The sequence below is a fragment of the Marmota marmota genome, unplaced genomic scaffold (assembly GCF_001458135.2).
Source record: "Marmota marmota marmota unplaced genomic scaffold, marMar, whole genome shotgun sequence".
Classification (NCBI taxonomy): domain Eukaryota; kingdom Metazoa; phylum Chordata; class Mammalia; order Rodentia; family Sciuridae; genus Marmota; species Marmota marmota.
The window spans coordinates 7144078-7167292 of NW_025999905.1; the positions used below are offsets into that span (position 1 = coordinate 7144078).

The 23215-nt window shown below is 31.2% G+C and overlaps 1 protein-coding gene across 9 annotated transcripts in view; it reads right to left on the bottom strand.

Annotated features, from left to right (window-relative positions):
• The window catches only part of Dgkb (diacylglycerol kinase beta), a 747732-nt gene that overhangs the window by 452145 nt on the left and 272372 nt on the right, over positions 1-23215 (bottom strand). For all 9 annotated transcript variants that reach the window (XM_048799633.1, XM_048799632.1, XM_048799634.1 and 6 more), the window contains one exon: positions 22298-22396. In XM_048799633.1, coding sequence (XP_048655590.1) covers positions 22298-22396 — 99 coding nt within the window. The remainder of the gene's footprint in view (positions 1-22297; positions 22397-23215) is intronic.

The following is a 23215-nucleotide window of genomic DNA, read 5'->3' on the forward strand; positions in this document are numbered from 1 at the left end:
AGCCAGTTCAAAGTCATTTGTCAGACTTACTGTCTTTGTTTCCTGGCTCCTTGTTAAAGCTTAAGTTTTGAAAAAAAAATATTATAAGACAATGATGTTGTGCTTCCATTTTATTATGGGACTCTGTTTGCTGCCACACATCAATCCAGATTAAATGTTTTATCCTATAGATAATTTTTCTGTAGATCAGGAAACATGAAGACTCTCAAGCAAATAAAATATGACACCCCCTTAAACAGTCTCCAGAGCTGGAGTTGCAGATGCCTTCTGCCCTGAAAGAATGTATGCTCCCTACACATACATCTGTAGAGAGTGAGTCATTGGAAATCAAGTGAAAAAATTAAGGTCATCCAAATGTTTTGGAACAACAAATGCAATGCAAGGTCCTACTTGAATAGATCCCGCTTGACTCCCAAATCTACCAACAACAACAACGACAACAAAAAATGAGTAGGTAACAGCTATAAAAATCATTTTTTGATAATTGTGGACATTTTTAAATGTGGGCAGCATAATGATTTATCTTATAGAATTATTGATAATTTTCTTAGTTGTGAAGATAATAATATCATTGGGTAAAAAAAATTGCTTTTCGTCTTGGAAGATGCTTGCCAAAATATTAGGGATATATTATCACACAACATGCAATTTACTTTCAAAACTTTCAACTTAATAAAATATGCATTATTTATGGCAATATAAGTAAGTATCTAGGCTTTGGAGAAAGAGGACTAGAGAGATGCACAGAAGGAAAAAGCAATATTTCAGATAGGGTCCAAGAAGACAATGCAAATGGATCTGGTGTTAAAAATGCATAGATTACTATGTTGTGCAATAAATGTTTCATTTAAGGCATTTAAAAATACGAGATATTGTGGGATGAAATTGAACCCTCACTACCACTTTGCTGCCACTATATAAAAAACCGGTAATTTTTGGATACCCATGCTTGGAAGATTCCCTTTCTCAAAGCAGTATGGGTTAGATACTGTTATATACTGAGAGTAAATGAGGTGGTCAGAGAGGTGGCGAGATGAAGAAGGTGAGAAATTTTTCTCTACATCTCTGAGAATGAGATAGCTGTTGACTAAGGAAAAGAAAGAGAATCCAGTGAAATTAAGGAGCCAGCTGAGGTTGAAAGTTATCAATGTACATGAAAAGAAGCCACCAGTTCTGAGAATTTGGCCAACATGCAGAATCCTGAGATCAACACTAGAAATTCAATGAAGAAGGGTAATAAAAACATATATATGAACTCAAAAACACATTGTTTAGAGAAGTATGTATTAAATTAGCATGCCCATAAGTAGCTTATTCTTGAGATACAATAAGAAAACCATAGCACCTAGGATAAAAAAGTAAGTGAAAACTTGTTAGAAAGTGAATTCAGACGTTATATTACTTGATTTTTACTCTTCTGTACATATTCTTAAATATCAAGAATAAGCAGAGTAAATGTTTTAGGTGTTTTTTTTTTGAAAATTATCATGGGCATATAATTCTAAATGTAATATATTTTTAATCAGAATTAATACAGGAACATTATATTTTTATTTAATCAAATGAGAGGTGTGACTACAGAGGAATGTGATTGATTTTATTTAATCAGTATCTTTTAATATTAAATAGAATACACAGTACAGATAATTAGTTTAAAAGATGCATTTGCCTTCAGGGCACTTATTAAGTTCAATCTAATATCAAAGAATTTTTTTAAATCCTATTATTCTTAAGTATTAGGATATTTCTTGTCTTCATATTTTCTAATGCATAATCATTTTAAATTGACAATTTAATCCAAATTGTCACAGGACAAAGAAAAATCTTTGGTGGAGATTATTGGAGGTTTGACTTAGTTAACATATAATAGTAGCACAGTGTTCACATTAAAAGGGTCATTAGTTATTTCAAGACTAAAGTAAAATTAACAAAATTAGGCCTTCTACTTACATAAGAAGTATTCATATTTTTAAAAAATTGCTGTCATATCCTTGGTCTCATTTAATCCTTTTAACCAAGATATTCCATTCTTGCAGATTGAGAAACAACGGATCAGAAAGATTAAATGTCAGGCACCCAAAAAATAAAGTTAGTGAAAGAATGTTGCTGTATTTTTACAACAACAGAAATAGAAAAGGAATGTTTTCTAAAAGTTACTCTTTTAGCCAAGTCTCATGTTTTAAGTGTTTGGGAAAGAAAATTATTTTAAAACATTGATAAAGATTGCAAAACATGGTTTTACAAAGAACTGGTTTGAAGGTTAATATGGATTAATTTAACACAATAACTCTTAATGCCAAATAGAATTATTTTAAATAGCTTGTTTTCCTTTATATGGAATAGGGTATCTCTACATCAACAATAAGTGAGAGATAAAGAGAAAAACCAGGCCAGAGAAAAGAAAATATGTATTCATCAAATGGCACAGAATGCCAGCTGGAGAGGTAAGGTTTTCTTTTACTTCACATGATAATAAAATATATATATATATATATATAATTTTAGGGTATGGAAACTAAATACATTTTTGTTTCCATGAATTTTATTTCCATTTTTTAGTTATGTAATTTGATATTGCTTAAAGTTTTTGTGGGTCCTTAAGTATGTTTACTCATGCAAATGAACACAATTTAAATTTTTTAAAGGAAATGAGATGGAAATAATTTTATACCACTTTTGCCTTTATAGGAATTTTTAATTAAATGTTTTTATTGTATTACAAACACACCAATCAGAATAATGTTAAATTAAGTTTGCTTTTCTACTAACTCCTTGACATATCTAATTAAAATATAAAAGAAGACATTTCAGAAGGTGCATTTGTTATAATCTTATCCAGGATGTCTTACCTAACCACTTCTCACCTGAGGCAATATTTTAAGCTTACATTTATTTAATGATAAAAATTTTCTCACCTTGATTATTTTACTATCTTTAAATAATGATCACTCACAAAAATATTCTATTATCACTCTAGTAAATATGATTGTTAATGCATCTTGCAGAGTTCTGTCTAGAGGCCTATGAAAAAAAGAAACTGTGTTCATGTTATTTATTGTTTCCTTTGCTGAGAAGAAGCTTTTTAGTTTGAATCCATCCCATTTATTAATTCTTTATTTTATTTCTTGCACTTTAGGAGTATGGATAAGGAGGTCAGGACCTAATCCGACATGATAAAGATAGTGGGAGAACATCTTTACTACACACACATCAGATAGAGCACTTATCTCCAGGATATACAAATAACTCAAAAAACTTAACACCAAAAAATTAAATAATCCAATCAATAAATGGGCTAAGGAACTGAACAGACACATCTTAGAAGAAGATATATAATTGATCAACAAATACATGGAAAAATATTCAACTTTTCTAGTAATTAGAGAAATGCAAATCAAAACTACTCCAAGACTTCATCTTACTTCAGTCAGAATGGCAATTATCAAGAATACAAGCAACAATAAGTGTTGCCAAGGATGTGGAGAAAAAAGAACACTCATACATTTCTGGTGGCACTGCAAATTGGTGCAACCACTATGGAAAGCAGTATGGAAAAAACTTGGAATGGAACCACCATTTGACCTAGATATCCCACTCCTTTTTCTACAACCAAAGGACAGCATACTATAGTGACACAGCTCTGTCAATGTTCATAGCAGCTCAATTCACAAATGCTAAACTGTGGAACCAACCTAGATGCCTTAGATGAATGGATAAAGAAACTGTGGTACATATACACAATGGAATATTAGTCAGCATTAAAAGAGAATAAAATTATGGCATCTTTAGGAAAATGGATGGAGTTGGAGAATATCATGCTACACAAAGTAAAATAATCCCAAAAAACTAAAGGCTGAATGTTCTAATTAGTGAATGTTGATCCATAATGTGGTGGGGGGGACATGGCGGAGAATGGAGGGACTTTGATTGGGCAAAGGGGAAGGAGAAAAGGGTTTGAAGAAGCATGGGGCAGGAAATATGGTAGAATGAGATGACCATCATTACCTTAGGTACATGTATGACTGCTCATATGGTGTGACTCTATATCATGTACAACCATAGAAATGAAATGTTGTGCTCCATTTGTGTACAATGAATTGCAATGCATTTTGCTGTCATGTATAACTAATTAGAACAAATAATAAAAAAAGAGACCATGAGACTCCTTCTACTCCTACTTTTAGTATGTACTTGTGTGTGTGTGTGTGTGTGTATGTGTGTTTATAAAGGAAATACAACCAAATCTATAGGTAGGGATAGTGTACCCAGTGCAATGAATGTTTGAAAACTTTAGTGGCACCAAATGTTTTCAATGAAAATAGAATGTGGCAGTGTGCACTGGCACATGCCTATAATCTCAGTGGCTTGGGAGACTGAGGCAAGAGCATTGCGATTCAAAGCCAGCCTCAGCAACAGCAAGCCATTGTATCTTAAAAAAAAAAATAGGTCTGGGGATGTGCTCCCGAGCTTGATCCCCTGTACCACCACCACTGTCCACACATACACACAAAAGAATATAGAATGTGTCCTTCTGGAAATATCCAAGCCATTTCAAACATAGATTTCCAAATATGAAGGTACTTCAAAATAACAAATAAAATCCTTTCTAATATTATTATTTTGCCTGTTTGATTCTCACATGAAAGAAGTCATTAGAAATAAATAATAAACTCAAATTAGTTAAGTCTCATAAAATCATTAGCAGTTGATATGGTTAAAGAACCTTTCTTCAATTCATTTAAAAATTTTGTTCCACACTAAGAATATTTGTGAATTTACACACTTGTAAAAGAATCTCACAAAAACTTCTAAACCTATGAGCCCCACTCTCTCTTATGTTCTATTCTTTCCATTTTCTTCTCCTTTATTCCATTGCTTTTCTGTCCATTCCTTTTGTGAAATGCCAATGTATTTCTTCTAAATTCATCTCATTTGCTGCAAATGTTGGAAATTACAGCATACTTAGGAACAATAGGTTTAAAACATGGGTATTGATTAATCTAGTGTTAATTCTTTAAGTTGTAAATTGTGTCATTTTAGGTAAATTTCTTAATCTTATTAAACTTCACTTTCCTCATATTCACTGAATACAATTATACCTAACCAGAGGGTGGAGATACACACACACACACACACACACACACACACATATATACACACACATTACTTTTATTCATTCTATAAATATACACACATATATATGTACATATATAAATATATATAAACATATATTGAACTTCTCTAAAAATAGATAACTGATTTATTAACATTAGAAGTGAAGTGATTCACTTAGTTTTCACTGCCTGATTAAGAACTCAGCAAGAAAATTATGCTTTCTTCATCTGGAACCATTTCTAAAATTTTTTTTTAGTTACAGATGGACAATAATATCTTTATTTTGTTTACTTATTTTTATGTGGTGCTGAGGTTCAAACCCAGTGCTGAGGATCAAACCCAGTTTCTCTCATGTGGGAGGCAAGCACTCTGCCACTGAGGCACAACCCAAGCCCCATCTGGAACCATTTTTTGTTGAAAATAAGTAGAATGAATAGAAATGAATATTTTTTCATGAGAACACCTATGTGGAGACTATTAGAGAAAAAGAATGAGAAATGAATGGAGGGGAGAGGAGAGATTCAAGACAAAGAAAGAGAGGAAAGGGAAGAAATAAGAGAGATGGACCTCAGAAAAGAGGGAGAAAAAATTCTCACTGCTGTTTTTTCAATACTAGATAATTTTCTATCCAAAGTTTGAGCAATAAAATAATGAAATTGAGAAGGATAAAAATGAATGGGAGCTTATAATTAAAGTTATCATTTCTAAAATTCATTCCATTATTGACTATTTATGTTTTGATTATTCTGTAGATCTTTTGCTTTATATATAATTGATACTGATGGGTATAACTAATATGTGTAAACTATGCATTGCCTATGTTTGTATGTGTTTAAGATAGGGTTTGAGTGTAGCTGGTGGCTTAGAGAACAATCACCCATCAAGTAATCTAATATAATACATTAATTCCTGTATGTTTTATTTCATAAAATTAATCTATAATACTTCCTGTTGTCTCCATTTTTCCTCTCTAAAAAACATAAGTGAGTTCTAGAAACATATTATTGTACAGTTGGTTTACCACTGCCTTCCAGAGTAGAAAACAATCACTGTAGCTAATGAAAAAATATTGATAATATTATTTAGAGTTAAAGCTTAGATTTCCTTTTCATCATCTGTGGAAAAAGAACTTGAATTAAAAACAAAGAGTGTATAATTGAAATTATTTTCATCCTTTGTCCCTCTAATTATTCACTGATCTCATGCCAAAGCATCTTCTAACCAGGTTAAAGTCCAGTTCTGTACGTTAGGTTAAAATTCAATTGAGTTAAAATTTTACACTGACTGCCAGTCAACCTTATCATGAACTTTCATTATGTGCATGTAATTAATTGGGTCTAAAGAACAATATCAGTTCTAAGTTATAGACTCTTTTCCCCTGACCATATAATTAGAATATAATTACCCACAGGATATCAGAATGATGCAGAACCTTTCCTCTAAATGCGCCCTCATTAGGAAACAAGTCTCAATGTGCATTTATTCAATCAGTGTGAATTAATTAAAATGTTACTGAAATAAAAGAGGGTAGCAATAAAGAGTATCTGACATCTATTTAGAGACTATCACTTGAGATCTGTATGCACAGTTTATGTTTAAACCTATTTAGCTCAAATAGGAACTTTGCCATGTAATGTGATATACATTCAGCGTACTAGGACAACCGATTAAATGAATCAGTGTGTTTTTTGAAAATAGTGTAGTACAAGATGGCTACAAAATTTTACAGAATTTTCTTTGACTCTAGAGACACAATTATTGTCTGTTAATTCCATAAAATACGTTATCATAAGATAAAATTATTTTTGTCCACCAAATATATTCTAACTCAAAATATTTAGGCAATTATTTATTAATCCCACATCCTTATATTACAAAGCTGACATATTTGTACTAACATGCCTTAGAAGATTATGATTGCAATACCCCAGACATATAAATATACTACCTTTGTCTTTTAATAAAATACTCAATTACTTAAGCTAACTCAAGATATTTAAATAGCAGGTTTTCTTTAAACAGAACATTTGTGTGTACCTAAGAATATCTTATTTTTAAAAAGATGCATAATATATCATTCCACACAGTCAGGTTATATAACCCATGGTAAAAAATAGTAAATGCGTAAAAAAGAAGAGGGACATATGATACATATCCCAAAGGAAGCTGCTGATTCACACATTCTAACTATAAGTTATTAATCTTCGCTTCTCTAGAACCTGGCATGAAGCCATACTCAGTAAAAGTTTAGTAAATAAATAAATAAATATCTTTGAAAAAGAATATTCAGCATTAGTGCAGGACAATGTCATAAACAGTAACAAAAAATTCAAAGGGCTATCTATATGTAATAAAGAAACATATATATTTTTAAGCTTTCAACATCATCACATCTTTCACAGAACTTTTTAGATTTAGAAATAGGTTTTTAAAAAACTTAGTTATGATGGTCAGAATTTGGCATTCATTCTCAAAACAGACATGTATTGCTTTATCATGGAAATTGTGGATGAGCACTAAGATAAACAAAGCCCCTACCAATTACTATTTTTCACATGCTTTTTGAGAACAAATGATAAGAAGTTTTTAAATTATTGATTTTTTATCTAAGAAACTTGAACTCCATAAGATTTTGTAAATTTCATATTCATACACTTATATATGTGTATACATACAGATGTAAAAATACAAATATAAAAATCTGTTTTTAAATGTTCTGAATGCATGGTTTATTTATATTCTTGAATGATGTTCAATTTAGCTGTTAGACATGTCTTACTGGACACAAAAAAACTGAGGAAAATAATGTCCCCACTCTGCTTTAAGCAAGTAGATAGACTGTCTCATACAGATTTGCTTTATTTTTGATAAAACAGTTTTCTCTGGATTTCAGTAATAAAGACATGAAGTGATAATAGCTTGTTGAAACATTCACCAAAAGCCACATTAACTACGGGTAATTCCTACTATAACCCAAAAGATTTCTAAACAATTCAAGTGTACTTTCAGGGCCCAATTTGTAATAAACATCAGTTTTTACTTCTGAATTACCCTGAGTAGATATTTATGGCATTTTACATGAAAGAGCATATTGTGTAAGCCATATTTTAAACATCGGATTTTTAAATATAATTATATACTCAGATAAAAAAATCTTGATTCATTTTTCATTCTGAAAATGTTCCCTTTAAACTTTGTACCTGCAAAGTCACATTATTTTATAAAACTGTCTTTTGGATGTTTTATATAACTACAAGAACATAACAATCAAAAGTTTTGCCAAATTTATGAATGAAAGGCTTCAAGTGATATTTCAGAAACTAAATATGATACTATTTTGACATCTACTGATATTATTTTATCATATACTTTAAATTATTAGCTTTTAACAATAAAATTCAATTATGAAATTTCAGTGATTAAAAAATAAAAATCTTTTTTTCATTTTAATTTTTATTTGACATTTATGTCATTGATACATTTTTTTCTTGGCTCAGAAAAGGAACTGATAACTGCTAAGTGTAAAAAAGGCCCAACAAAATGTTATTCTTTCTCTCAGAAAATATTATTGAGCATCTAGTTTCTGTCAGAATGAAATGAGGTACTAGAGCTAGATCAAGAGATCAACCCTTTTGATATAGGTGGCAAGGAATACATTTCAGTAAGCAGAAGGAATAGCATCAACAAGAAACATGTCAAGTTCTGTTGCTGCTATGTTGATTGTGTGTCCTCTGTGGGTCATCCAAGAAGAAAAAACAAAGCAGAGCACATGGATCCAATGTGTGTGAGAACAAGCTTCACAACACTCAAAACTGGGAGATGCAACCATGGATCTGGATGACGCAATTTAGAAAGACCACAACAAGATAAGAATACAAAATGAAACCCTAGCATATATTTAAGAATGAAGGGAATACTAGGAATTTAATAGGTTGACAAAGTGTGACTTCAGGGGAAAAATAAATCAAAATTTGTTCCAAACAAAAGAGAATAGTGTCTACAATATCAAATAAAAGGAGTTTAGTTTTGCTTGAAAAAAAAAAAATCTAGAAGAAATACAGTAGATGAGTGCTATAGAATATAAGAGAAGAACATTTTAGTGTCAAACACTAAAGAGGATTCAAAAGAGATCACTCTTGGAAAGGGTCTCAAGTACATCCTGTTGGTAGTCCAAAGCAGATCCTTTGCTACCTTGCCAAGGCACCTATCCCTAGCTACTAAGTGTCAACTACTGAGAGCTTACAGCTATCCCTGTTTTGCAAAGAATCATCCCTTGCTTGTAGGAGCAGGTCCTCCCAGCAATGCCTCCAATCTTGGGAAATTCCTAGTCTGTAAGTAACCAGTAATGATTAGACAAGTACAGCCCCTTTGCCTTAAGTTAAGAATAACCAATCTTGTGGTATGATTTTTTTTATCAGTTCATTAAAATTATACATAATTGTGAGATACATTATGTCATATTCACACTTGCATATAACATAATTTGAAAGTCCTAAGGTAAAGTCCTAAGGTGAAGTTCAAGGCCAAACTTTGTGATTACTTCCTTGCTCCCAGTTTGTCTTCTTGCTTTTTGTGCTTTGGAAGAACATTTCTTTCCTAAATCACTCAGAGCTAACATACTGTCATGATCTGATCCTTGGACACCCAGCTTAAAACATGTAATTGGATTTGGTAAGGCTGGCAAGAGCAATTTTAGATTTATTTTTGTAGTAAAAAATTAGACTAATGTGGGTTAAAGAGGAAAGAAGAGGTGAATTTGGTGTAATAAGTCTGTCTGCACACCAACCTATACTTAAGGTGATGTGAATAGGCAGATTCTTTTGCAAATTCAGAAAGTCTTACATACAAGGAAAAACAGCTCTTCTGTTGCTATGGATTCTACAACCTATGGAGAGTAAGACCAAAGTTGGACTACTGAACTAAATCAGGAAGCTCTTAAGAACTTAATTTATATAGCTATGTTGGATTACAGTTTGTCTGAGTTTTTTTTCTATTATAAATTAGGGAATTAGCATATTTTTCAAGGTTGTGACAAGTTCCATTAAGGCAGAAAACTAAGAAGTGTCAGGAGACAAGGTAGGGAATACTAGAATGAATAAATGTGGAAGAACATAAATAGTGAATGATTCAAGGATATTGAGGGAATGGTAACTAAATGAAATAATAGGAAAATATTTTTAGTTAAGATGAAGTAAGATTTATGTAACAGGCTGGGCACAGTGGTGCATGTCTGTCATCTCAGTGGCTCCAAAGGATGAGACAGGAAGATTGCAAGTTCAAAGCCAGCCTCAGCAAAAGCAAGACACTAAGCAACTCAATGAGATCATCTCTAAATAAAATACAAAATAGGGCTGGGGATGTGGTTTGGTGGTTGAGTGCCCCTGAGTTAAATTCCTAGTATTCCTCACCCTCCCCCAAAAGGAGAGATGCAATAAAGAGAGTATTTAGTATAGAAGTGTATTCTTTCCTTGGTCAAATAAGACCAAAAATGTCACAAAGTTCTTGAGAGTATTAGCAACAGAATGTCAGGCGATAGATTTTATCCTCTAGACTGCACAGCAAGGAGTGGTCATAGAGGACTCAGCACAAGTATTATTTTTCCATATAAAGGGGACACTGGTTGAAGTAAGGAACAAACACAGAAGTGACAGAGACATCACTGTATTATACAAAAAACTGATGTGTGGACCAACAGTTGCATAGAAATTAATTCCTCCTCAGGTTTCAAGTGAAAATTAAAAAGAGACAAACTATATTTAATACTAAAACAGAACAAAGTGTATACATAAATACTTAATGATCATCCATTTAAGCAGGAATCATTAAAACCACAGATTACCTTAGCAAGGTGAAATTTAAATGTGAAGGGAGTCTGGTTGTGATTACATTCAATATTTAAAAATTAGGATATGGGACTGAAATAAAGTATTTCCTTCTATTCCATTGCTATAAAATCTGGATATTTGCCCTTCCCAAATCCCAATCTTCCATCAAAGGGAAAAAGCAGAAACACTAACATAGAAGTTCACATGTTTGGAAGCTTTTATTCCATAGTTTGTGACAATTTAGTCTCACCATTGTTTAAATGTGATTAGCCAATTTTACACATACCGGCCAACACTGGATATTGTCATTTTAAAAATATTTTCCCAAATGGACAGAATAAAAGTAAATCTTGTTTTAATTTCCATTTGTTGATTACTTATGAGTTCCAAATTTTAAAATTATTTTTAATTATTTGCTATAATTTACAGAGACATTTTATGTTTATCTTTGCCTTGATTTGTCTAATCTTTAGCATTTTAAAAATTATTTTTGGCAGGGCATGGTGGTACATGCCTGTAATCCCAACAACTCAGGAGGATGAGGCAGGAAGACATCAAGTTTAAGGCCAGTCTCAGCAACTTATGGAGGCTCTAAGCAACTTAGTGAGACCCTGTCTCAAAGTAAAAAATAAAAAGGGTGGAATGTATCTCAGTGATTTAGATGCCCCTGGGTTCAAACCCTGGTATCAAAAAAAAAAATTTTAAAAAAACCCTATTTTTGATTGCTCAAATCTATCAACATTTTATCTTTCATTAATTAGGAAATAAAATAAAAAGGTCTTGCCTGAGCAAAAATTATTTAATCCATGTTTGATTTATTTTGGAAGAAACATAATGTAGGACTTATTTTACTTTAGTTTCCACGTGATTCTACAGTAACCTCAAGAATATTGCTATGACAGTATATATGATACTTTTGTTTATCACATACTCCATTACTATATGTAGTTCAATACATCTTTGGTTTTCAACAAGTTCTTAATATCTTCTAGAGATACTACTATCTTATTTTAAATCACTATAACTAACAAACATATTAAGTTTTTTTCTTAGATTAGGTCTTCTTATTCTTCTTTTTCTATTGTATAATATGTTTGTGCATATTTGTCCTTCCAGACAAACTTTAAAATTATTTTTTCAAGCAAAAAACATTGCATAGAAATTTCATCATGGAGGAAATAAGTTAATTTGAATACATGCAGATTCTTTTTAGTTCAGTTTGATTTTCTTCATTATTCTTAGACTTCAGAAAATACTTAAATTTTGTTTTATTTATTTTGTTTAAGTTTAGCCTGCTCCCTCTCTACCCAGTTCCTATTCTCTTTTTCATTGCAGGAGATTTTCTTAATCCTCTCTCCTGAATTACTGATGTAGTATTCAACAATGATTTCATACTATTCTGATATGAATATATTTTACTTCTACTAAGGCATTATCTTTATTTCTCTACAACCTTTCTTAACTCTTTATCCATCTCTTTCAAATCAGTTTATTTTTGAGTAGATGTTTCCTTTAGTATTTGAATATTTAAAACAATTGTAACCAAAATTTTCTTTTGTTTGAAGCAAAAATTTGTCTTGTACGATATCCATCTAAATTTGACTTACTTACTTGTTTTTTATTTGCAGAATTATTACTATTTCACTTTAGCAACAGATAGATTTTTATACTAAAATGCACTTTGGCCATAGGCCATAAGTCTGAATTGACCATTATTATAAAAAGCCAAAGGAAACAGAATCCACTAACCTGTTTATTGCAATGTAGTTGTGATGCAGTCTAACACTAATACAATATCACACAGAAACAACCTCAGGTTTCAGTGACAACAAAACAATAAACAGTGTTTCCTTCAACTAAACACCCTTAAACCATTATTATTATTATTATTATTATTATTATTATTATTATTACTTTGTGCTAATACTAATACAAAATTCAGGGGCAGTTTTGGGGGGATTTGTGATATGAATTTCTAACATATAACTTGATTTTGGCATGAATTTTCTACTATTTTTTTAGTGCATATTGTATTTCTAAGTGAGCAGCCTTGAATATTGTTGTCCATAATTCACAGACTACCTTAAGTCATTGGCTTTTCTAGAAATCCTGACAAACCTAACTTGGCACAAGTTTATTACTTTAAAAAATTTTATAACTTGCCTTGTGTATATATTTATGTTAGGCAGAAATCATTATAGAAACTTGAAAGAATATTTTTATAGCCCTATTAAAAATGGACCTTATTCATATTCATATAGATAGAAACAATTATAATTGGCCATAATAGATGAACTTTTACTTTGAGAACAGACCTTGTTTATAAATGTGCATATTCTATATAAAATAGTCCATGTCAGCATAAAAATGGATTCCAGAGAACCAAATACATCCAATCCAACTAAGACACTGTAACATATGCATGGTTCACTCAGAAGCATGGATGATGTAATCGTCATCTAGTGATGTTTGACATTTCTCCTTCTCCTATGGTACAAACTTCAAAGTACATGTACATTCACAAAAGTGAATGTATACATATCTCACAAATATTACAGAATTCTAGGGTTTAATGTGTTCCTTACTGGAATTTGAATGTCAAAGTTTATGTCTATAGCTCTTAAAAATTAAATAAATAAAAAGAAGTCATAGCTTATGAATAATACCCTGAAATTGAGTCTGGGTTGGATTTTCAAAATATGGAAAAAATGAGATTACTTTTTTCCTATCATTACTATGATGACAATTATGAATTGATCTATAATGAATATTAATTAAATGAATATTAAGTAATGACACTGATGAAACATTTATTGAGAACTGACAATGTGCTTTATCCCACTTTTTTGACAAAAGAAAATTGCACAGGTGCAAACCTTGGGTAGATTACATAAAGAATTTCAAGAAAATAGATGAGTTCAGTAACTGTGGTGAAAGGTTAAAGAGGCAAATAGAAAAGAAGGGTGAAGCAGACAAAAATGATATAAAATAAAAACTGAAGCTCAGTGCAGCAAGACACATCCCTAGTCAAGTATTCACACCTCCTCACCAGACAGACATTTCTGGAAGTTCTATAACTAGCCTAGGGAACAAACTTACAGAGAATTCAAAATCTAAATTTCAGAATCATATGGAATTCAGATGTCTCCCTCCCTCTTTAATTGGCTGATGTTTAGCATTGGAGTTGTCATTATTAACTCTCACTGGCTAGCAGTAAGTGACAGCAAAAACAAAGATCCTGTAAACCTTGAGGTCTGAAGAAGAGACACACCAGACTTCACTCCCTAACAGACCTTCCGACATTCGGAGGAGGAATGACTTCATTTTAACACATGCTCTAAGGAAAGACTTCACATGCTCTATGCTATTTAAGATTTAATCACCATATTTACAATGTATAATTTAGAATTCTTAAAATTGTAGAAGAGCAAGTAAGATTAGAAGAGGAGAAGATGCTGTGACATATGGTTCCCTTAGGGTGTTACATGTAGAGATACGTTGATTGCTGCTTCAGGGATACAACTTGGTTACATGCAGAAGAAAGAGGTTGAATTGGAACCATTTGAATATAATATTAAAAATATTTTTATAATTTATATTGTTTGGAGTCTGTGAGCTAATTAGCTTCATTACTTATCTTGTTGGCATTTGTATAAACTCAACTCTTAAAAGTGAATAGGATACTATAATATGAGACAGTAGTCCAGAAAGAACACACAACATTTGGTCCAAAAGGGGCAAATGTTTAATATATTCATTGTTTTACAACAACTTACTGACTATTGATACATACTACTCATTTGTACATTCTAATGATACAATTAAATTTTTAAAAGAACTAAAATAGTCACCCAATTAGTTTCAAAATTTTATTTATTTATGCTAAATGAATTTTCTGCTTTACAAAACATTACAATCTTTATGTCATTGATTTACAAATGGACTTATAGAACATAAAAAGTAAAAAAAATATTAATTCTGACTCATGTATAGAAGTAAATGGCACAGTACGGGAAAAATGACTAGTCTCATATCTAATGTTTAAAATGTTCACTAATGTTTTACTTGTAATAAAATAAGGAATGGGAAGATGCTAGATACAATACTGTTTTAACTAAATTAGGGATATTCTCATTTAAAGAGATATATTTTGAAGTTATTAATAGTGATGTTCCATAGTAAATGTAAGTACATACACATTTAATAATATAAGTTCAAAATAGGATATTAAAATAGGATGCCACAGTGACATATCAAGTTTAATTACAAAAGAAGGAGACTGAACATCATTTTTATTATATGACTTACATATTAATACTGGTTTTACATAACTGTTACAGGTTTTTAGTTTTATCTTTTTTGATTCTATATCTTTTAAATATTTTTTTATTTATAAATGACACAATACCTATATTTTATTTGTTATTTTGTAGTGGTGCTGGGGATTGAACCCAGTGCCCCACACATGCTAGGCAAGCACTCTACAACTGAGCCACAACCCTGGCCCTTTATAGCATTTAAAAAAATATTTTTAGTATTTTTAAATAAATAAAATAAAGGACAATGGACCTTTATTTTATTGATTTATATGCAGTGCTAATAATCGAACCCAGTGCCTCACACATGCTAGGCAAGCACTCTATCACTGAGCTACAACCCCAACCCTCATTCTGTATCATTTTAACTTTATACATTGAGTACATAGTTATTTTATAAATGCTGTTAATTTATAATAAAATTTAGCATCCACTTTTTAAAACTCCAATACTTACAACAGATGATACTGACTGAGCGTTAACTCCATATTGGGAATAGCTCTAAATCAATTCTCATGAATTAATACATTTCATAATTGGAAAAGAGAGGGACAAAATATTAATAAGTTGCCTCTTGTCATAAAACTAGTGAAAAAGCCAGAATTCAAAATGGGCAGTATACTGTTCAGTGATGTTCTACGCAACTCTCCAACTGTAATGTATGAATAATCTGCATGCTACTTAACAAAAGTTTAAGCTTTTAAATTGCATTGATTATATATTTGGGGTGGGTGCATAAAGTGTTTTATGTGATATTGCAATACAGATTTTCCTGATGAGAAATGACAGTGATATATACATACACATACATACACACATTCCAAATGCCTGTTTCTGTTAGGCCTCTTGCCCTTTTGAATTATGATTGATTTATATAAATTGTTTTTTATAAATCAAATGTGAGTCATCTGTCAGCATTCCAAAACTATTTAAAGGAAATGACTTTCCCAGAGACCCAGAGTTCCTGTTAGAACTACAGTACCTAGTCGTCTCTGCTTTCTGGCTACCACTATTCCATGCTTCTGTCTTTTTTTCTCTTTCTTAGTCTTCCTTAGTCTTCCATCCCTGTCTAAAACCTTGAAGTGAGGTCTCAGAAACCACTGTCCCAAATAAAAAAAAAATATATCATTTTCTTCAGTTAAAAAAAAGAAATCTTATAATTTGCCTATAGCACTCCTAAAAAAGAATGCCTACACTCTCACCCATTACTGATTCCAAGTTTTTAATGAAAATTTCTTGACTTGCCATCAAAGTTCTCATTCTTTGATCCCCAATCAGAATCTTCTATCACTTGAGGCTATTGAAATATACTAGTTACCCCCTCTATCTTTATTAATTACTATCATATAGTGACAATTTTTCAACAGTTTTCAGAGTGACTTTCCAAACCTAGCAAACACCCCGTCACATCAGAGGAGCCACCCAGATCCATGGCTGCATATTGGATCCTGTAATAATCTGGAACTAATCTATTGCCAGATCAAATAAAATTCCAATATTATATTCTCTGCTACTTATTTTCCTGGTTCCCTCATTTTCTTACTATGCTGGTGTCCTATCACCATCTAATATGGATACTCTTATCTCCCAGTTTGTGCTTAAAATTTATTTTATATCACACTGATAAAAAAATTTGTTTCTACAACACAAAGCCAATCATACAGCCTCATATTTACATTAAATGAATCCTAACTCTTTGACAAGACAGACCCCGCTTTCCACTGTCTTATTTCTTACCTTGTCTCTCTAGCCTTTAACAAAAATTCTTAAGAAATATTTTATAGTTCTATAATCACACCATGCCTGCTGTCAGGACTTTTGTCAAAAGAAAGAAAGTAATGAATGAATGAGTAAAGAAGAGAAGAGTGAGAGAGTTTAAAATGTAAAGAACTGAGTGCTGCAGATCATGTTCACATGTAGGTATAAATTTAACTCTAAGCTTCCTAAGTATAGAAAATAAAATATAACAGTAATTATTCAGAAGGTTTCAAAAAACAACAAACCATAAAAACCAGAATTGAGAATAATTTCTTCTAAGTGATAGAGGGCATTTCCAACATACCTTTTTTGTTGCTTAATGCCCATCAGTTTGAATAGAGAAAAGCAATTTTGTAGGCAAAATCTTGGTTAATTTGTTTTAAATATGAATATTTAAATAGTTAATGGATATAACAGTAAAATACTTGTTGTTTTTTATAGAAGTAACCTTTAATTCTTACTTAGCAAGGTATAAAAAATAATGTAAAATGTAGAGATTTAAGCTGATTTATCACATACAAGACTCAAAAGGCTTGAGAGAATAGGTATACTTGAAAAATTACAAGTAGTTCATTTATTCTTGATTTCCAGTGTTTGAGGTGGTTTGTGAAAGATTGAGTGGGTTGATCCAGCTAAAGAACCTTGTTTATCATGCTAGAGAGTTTGGAATTCAAATAATGAATCAGCAAAAATATTATGTGTGAAAGAGTCATCATATTTGCATTTTAGGAAGTAGACCCAGGAAGCAAATTGGGACCGTATAAAAAAGAAGTAGTTCATCAAGGATACTACTGGGATAATCCTGAGGAAAATCAGGTAGCATATGAGGCAGTTACATTTAGAATGAATAAAGAGATAAGATTAAGAACATTAGAATATGACAAACGATGATAATTTGATATTTAAGATAAAGAACAAAAGTGATCATTTAGTTTCTGGTTTGAGAAAACTGGGGTCTCCTAAGGAGAAAGGGTAGAAAAACAAATTTAGGAATGATAATAACACTTGGATTCCAAACCTGGATTGCCATTTACCAGCCATGTGACAATAGAGAACTCACTTATTCCCTTCTGAGTTTCTTCCTATGTAAAATGGAGACAATTACTATATTTGCCTTATGGGGTCACTGTGAGGATTAAATGAATTCATATATCTCATTATCAGTAACTGCAATCTCCCAATTCATATCGCATTTTCTCTATTAAAGGGGCACCATTATCCTTGACTCCTTATCTTTGACTCTATTGCAATTTACAATGTATTGTTCCTAACATTTGCTACTGCATCTCACTCTCCATATCCTTATTTCCTTCATTCTCCAGCTTAAATTCAATAGTCAATCTTTATAATTGTTAGTGTACATATGTTTTCAACTTCTTGGTTTTCTCCCTTCATGATGTTTTGAAAAACACAGTTTCACTATGACAGGGCTATGAGAAATATAACAGAAAGTGATTATAGAAATATACTCATTTAAGCTTACTGATTTTATTCTAAATGAATGATTGTTAAATAGAGGTGGCTTATCTCTTCCCTTTGGAAATCATAATATATTTTTTGATCCATTTAATTTCTACCTTCTTGGGCCACTGCTGGATAATGTCTTCCCATTCCTCAGACTTAGTATCCAACTTTCTATTTCTCTAAGTAAATAGACAAGTTATATCTTTTATTCCATTATTGCCTTCTTATCATAGCAGTTAGACTGTTCTTTTTAAAACATAAGTCATGATTTTCCTTTATGGACAAAAACATTTAATGTCTTCTTAAAATCAGAGTAAAAACAAATATCTTACTATATATAGCTCAACTGTATTACCTAACATTAAAATGTTGTGATCTCTTTGATCTTCTCTTCTCCAATTTTCCCCCTACATACTCAGGTCCAGCCATGAATTTCATGTTGGCCTTCAGGTATGCCGGGCATCTCTTACCTCAGTGTATGTGTCCTGGCTGGCTCCTGTTTGTGAAGCTCCATACTAAGAGCCATATGGTGACTCCTCCAAATGCCTTAACTCTTTACTCCAACTATCTCTTTAGAGAACTCTTTCCTGACTGTCTCATAATTGCAACCCCAGAATTTCTTTTCTTTACCTGCTTCAGTTATGTTCTTTACTTTGAAAATTAATCATTTTTATTGTATATATTCAAGGTATAAAATTTAAATACTGTTAAACTAAAAACATGGTTGACCATTGTTTTGGTTGACCTTTTGCACTGGGCCCTACAGATCAGACAAAATCAAAATGAAATTACTAATGCTAACTGCCACACAATAAAACTGCAACCGTAAGGAAGTAAAGCAATCCCCAAATAGGCTCTTTTTCCTAAAAATAGGAGAATCTATCTACCCAACTCAGTATAATAAGAAAGTTCCTATTGCTTTAATATTTATTTTAAAAGTAACCTGATGTTGTTTTTCTATTGCTGTTCCCTTGTCCACACCTTACACAATCCATGTTCCACTATTGCCCAGTCAGAGCTCTCATGCTATTTTATAGAATGGGGCTGATCTTGAATAAAGAATCACAAGTAAAAGACGATTAGATTTATAACTACATTTATTATAATTTTGCCTATATGCAGGTGTCTTTCTGTTTCTTTTGACTAAAAACATATGCATGTATGTAAAACATACACACAAAGTAAAATGATTACTACAGTTAAGCAAGTTAACATACAATTTCCTCACATAGTTAAGTTTTTCTGTATGGGTGATAAAATCACCTGAAATCTAATTGCTTAGTAAGTTTCCAGTATACAACACAGTATATTCACTCTGGTTTTCATTCTGCATGTTAGATCTCCAGAATTTTTCATCCCACTAAAGTTAAACTTATCATTCTTTGACCAGTTTCTTCCCTTCCTCCTTCCCTAACCCTTGGAAGCCACCACTTTACCCTCGATTTCTATGTATTTAAAAGAACCAGGTACTAAATAATTCACTTATTTATATTATTTATTGTCTATTTCACCTCACAGGGGAATGTAAACCCTATAAAGCAAAGATCTGTTTTGCTTTTTACTGTTTTTTTCCCTACCAATAATAGTGTGTGGTCAATGTTAGACACTGAATAAATATTTATTGAATTACTTTGTTAATACTTTTAGCATAGTGCCTGGTATATATTCTTAGATGTTACATTTTTATTATAGTAAACTAAAGTTGCAGACATTAAATTTCCATGACTTTTTTTTTTAAATGAGAAATGTATTTTAGGTGTAAAATAGTTTATTTTGCAAAATAAGTTTCACTTTAGAAACAATTTGGATTTCTAAGATCAATATCACCTCTGAATACCTGTTTCTCTTCCTACCAAGGTTTGTTCCTTTCAATTATTTTCTTCATGCATTTTTATTTCTATGTTTATAGAATTAAGTAATTATTTTGCCAGTACTTAAATTTATTGTTCAATAAAACAATTTAAACAACAGCTAATAGCAGTGCATAACTTTTTTCAAGTTTTTTGTCATCATATATGTGATAAATAAATAAGAACTATAATCATTACATTAATTAATAATATCTTGGGCATGTACTTAAAACAATATGGCAACAGGAGGTTGCAGCTGTGTACATATGTGATTCAGAACAGAAGGCTGAGCTGAGTAGACATTAACATAAACACAGGGATGCACCAACATGGGCAGTTTGACAACATAAATCCAGAAAAGATACAGAATGAAAAGGAACTGGGCAAATGTGGTATCAGGGAAGTCAATTAAAGGTAAACATTTGTGAAGGATGCAATGGCTAACAGTTGTCAAGTACATCAGAGTAGAGAGCACCATAGATATGATTAAATAGAAAATGTTGTGATATAATTCATGATTAAAACCATAGAAAAATAAAATGATTGAAATTAAATCTTCAGAATCAAGTGTGTAAGAGTAGCAACAAAAGACTGTGCAATACTTTGGAAGACAAAAACATTCATATAACACATTTTCTACACCTTTCTCAAAGAAAGAAGGAATAGAATAATGAAAATAATACACCTCATATTTTAATTTATGTAACCAGAGCTGGCATAAGAATCTTCATTTAGTGGTCTCTTCCACAGGCAAGTGGATAGAAGAATGACATTTCTTTTAGAGTTAAAAATATGAGATCAAGAATGCATCTAAACCAACAAAATTACTATACTTTAAAAAAGACTTTTAAAATGTAAAAATTCTAGAGGTCCTTTTTCTTTAAGATAAAACTTAAAAAGAATAAAACTTATATCAAGTGAACCTAAAATATATAGCATTTTATATAACTCTCATTATTTTTAATTAATCTCATTTACTTAAAGCTGTCTAATAAATCTTAGATAAAGAAAAGAAATTTAGAATTAGGTATTGCTATCCTCAGCAATATGGCATTATTTTATTTTCATCTATTTTTTTACTCTGATAAAATGAAAAGATTTTAATAGTTTTGTTAAATAAAGGCATTTAAAATATAACAAGTATTTTACAGATAATTACAAAATGAATCATAAGTGGGTGCAAATTGAGTAATTTGATTAATTTCTACATTGACCTTTACAAAAGTATTTGTCTAACATTTCTTAGTTGTTATATTTTCATTATAGCAAACTGAAGTTCCAGCCATTAAATTTTCATCTTGTTTTAAAAAAAAAAGTGCATTACGGATATAAAATAGTTTGTTTAGTAAAATAACTTTCATTTTAGAAACAATTTGGATTTTGAAAATGAGTGTTGTCTTGGAATATCTTCTCTTCTTAGCAAGTATTGTTCTTTTTGGAGTTACCCTTCTCATGCATTTTTCATTTCTATATTTATTAAATTAAATAATTATTTTGCAGGTAGTTAAATTATTGTTCAATAAATTAAAAAAAAACATAGTTAATGGCAGCACCTAATTTTTTTCAAGGTTTGTGTCATCATTTTAAGTAGCCTCTGGTCTGAGAGACCTCAACACTGCAGATATATAACATGCATCCCCAGCAAAATTGCCCATAAGAATAACTTCATTATTCTGGGAAGCTAGATCTATAAAATATGTAAAATGTAGAAGTGTTCTGCCTATACAATTTCTGGTTAAGTACAGTATGACTAAGTGATAAAACCTGAGTCAGCTTCAGTCAGAGCATACCTTACTACAAAGTGGATTGTGACATGAAGGAAAAAGGAAATACATTGAGTAAAGGTGTTCTGCTCTAAAGTAATGATATTCTGCCTTGACTAATAAAAATTAGCTCCAAAGCACTTAATGGTGCAATATACCAATTAGTCCTAGTATCCCCAAGTTACAGCAGAATGGTAAGGACTCACCAGGACCACTGGACAGATTGTTGTGGGTGGTAAAATATGGTCCTTCAAAGGTCCACAGTCACATTCAGGTTTTAGATGAGAAGCACATTTATTATGCAGCTAGAAAAATAGAAAGGAGGGTAATATCAAATTCTACATGACAACAGCAAACATAGGGCAGATTGCATTTCAACTGAGGTACAGCAAATATATTAAAAATACATTAAAATAATTACCAAAGGAAATAAACAGGATCATAAAGAGATTTGCATTACACTTGCCCCCATATATCTACCTTAAATAAGCTGTTAAGAAACTTTCATGACACAGACTGTGTATTTTCTAATTCTCAGAATCTTTTATATTAAAAATATGTTTTAAGTTTTACACCAAAGAAGACTGATTTCTTTGAAAAACACAAGTTATAGTCTATTACATTCCTTTCTCTGCATATCTGTGAGCAAAATCTTGAAACCACTGTGTACGGTGGATGCTTTTTCTTTCTTTCTCTCTCTCTCTCTCTCTCTTTTTTTTTGACCCTCCTGTTTTCTCAAAGTCATTCCAAAGTGCACAGCTCAGTATGGGGCATAATTGATCCCATCATTAGTTTTAACTTTGTAATTCAATATGTAAATGTAACCAGAGATTCATCTCAGTAGGAGCAGGATATAAATAAAAGAAGATGATTATGATTATAAAAATTTATCTTTACATTGTATTTATAAGCTCAATATTATAGCATATACTCATATAATGTACTATTTATTTTACAATATCTATCAACCCAAAGTTATATTTTTATCAACCTGATCGCAAGTTTAAATTAACGTGTTATAACACAGTGTATTCAATAGTAATGTTTTTTAAATCAAGATGGTATTTTTTATTGGAATCACACAGATTTGAGAAAATAATACTTGCTTAAAGGCAAGTAAGGAT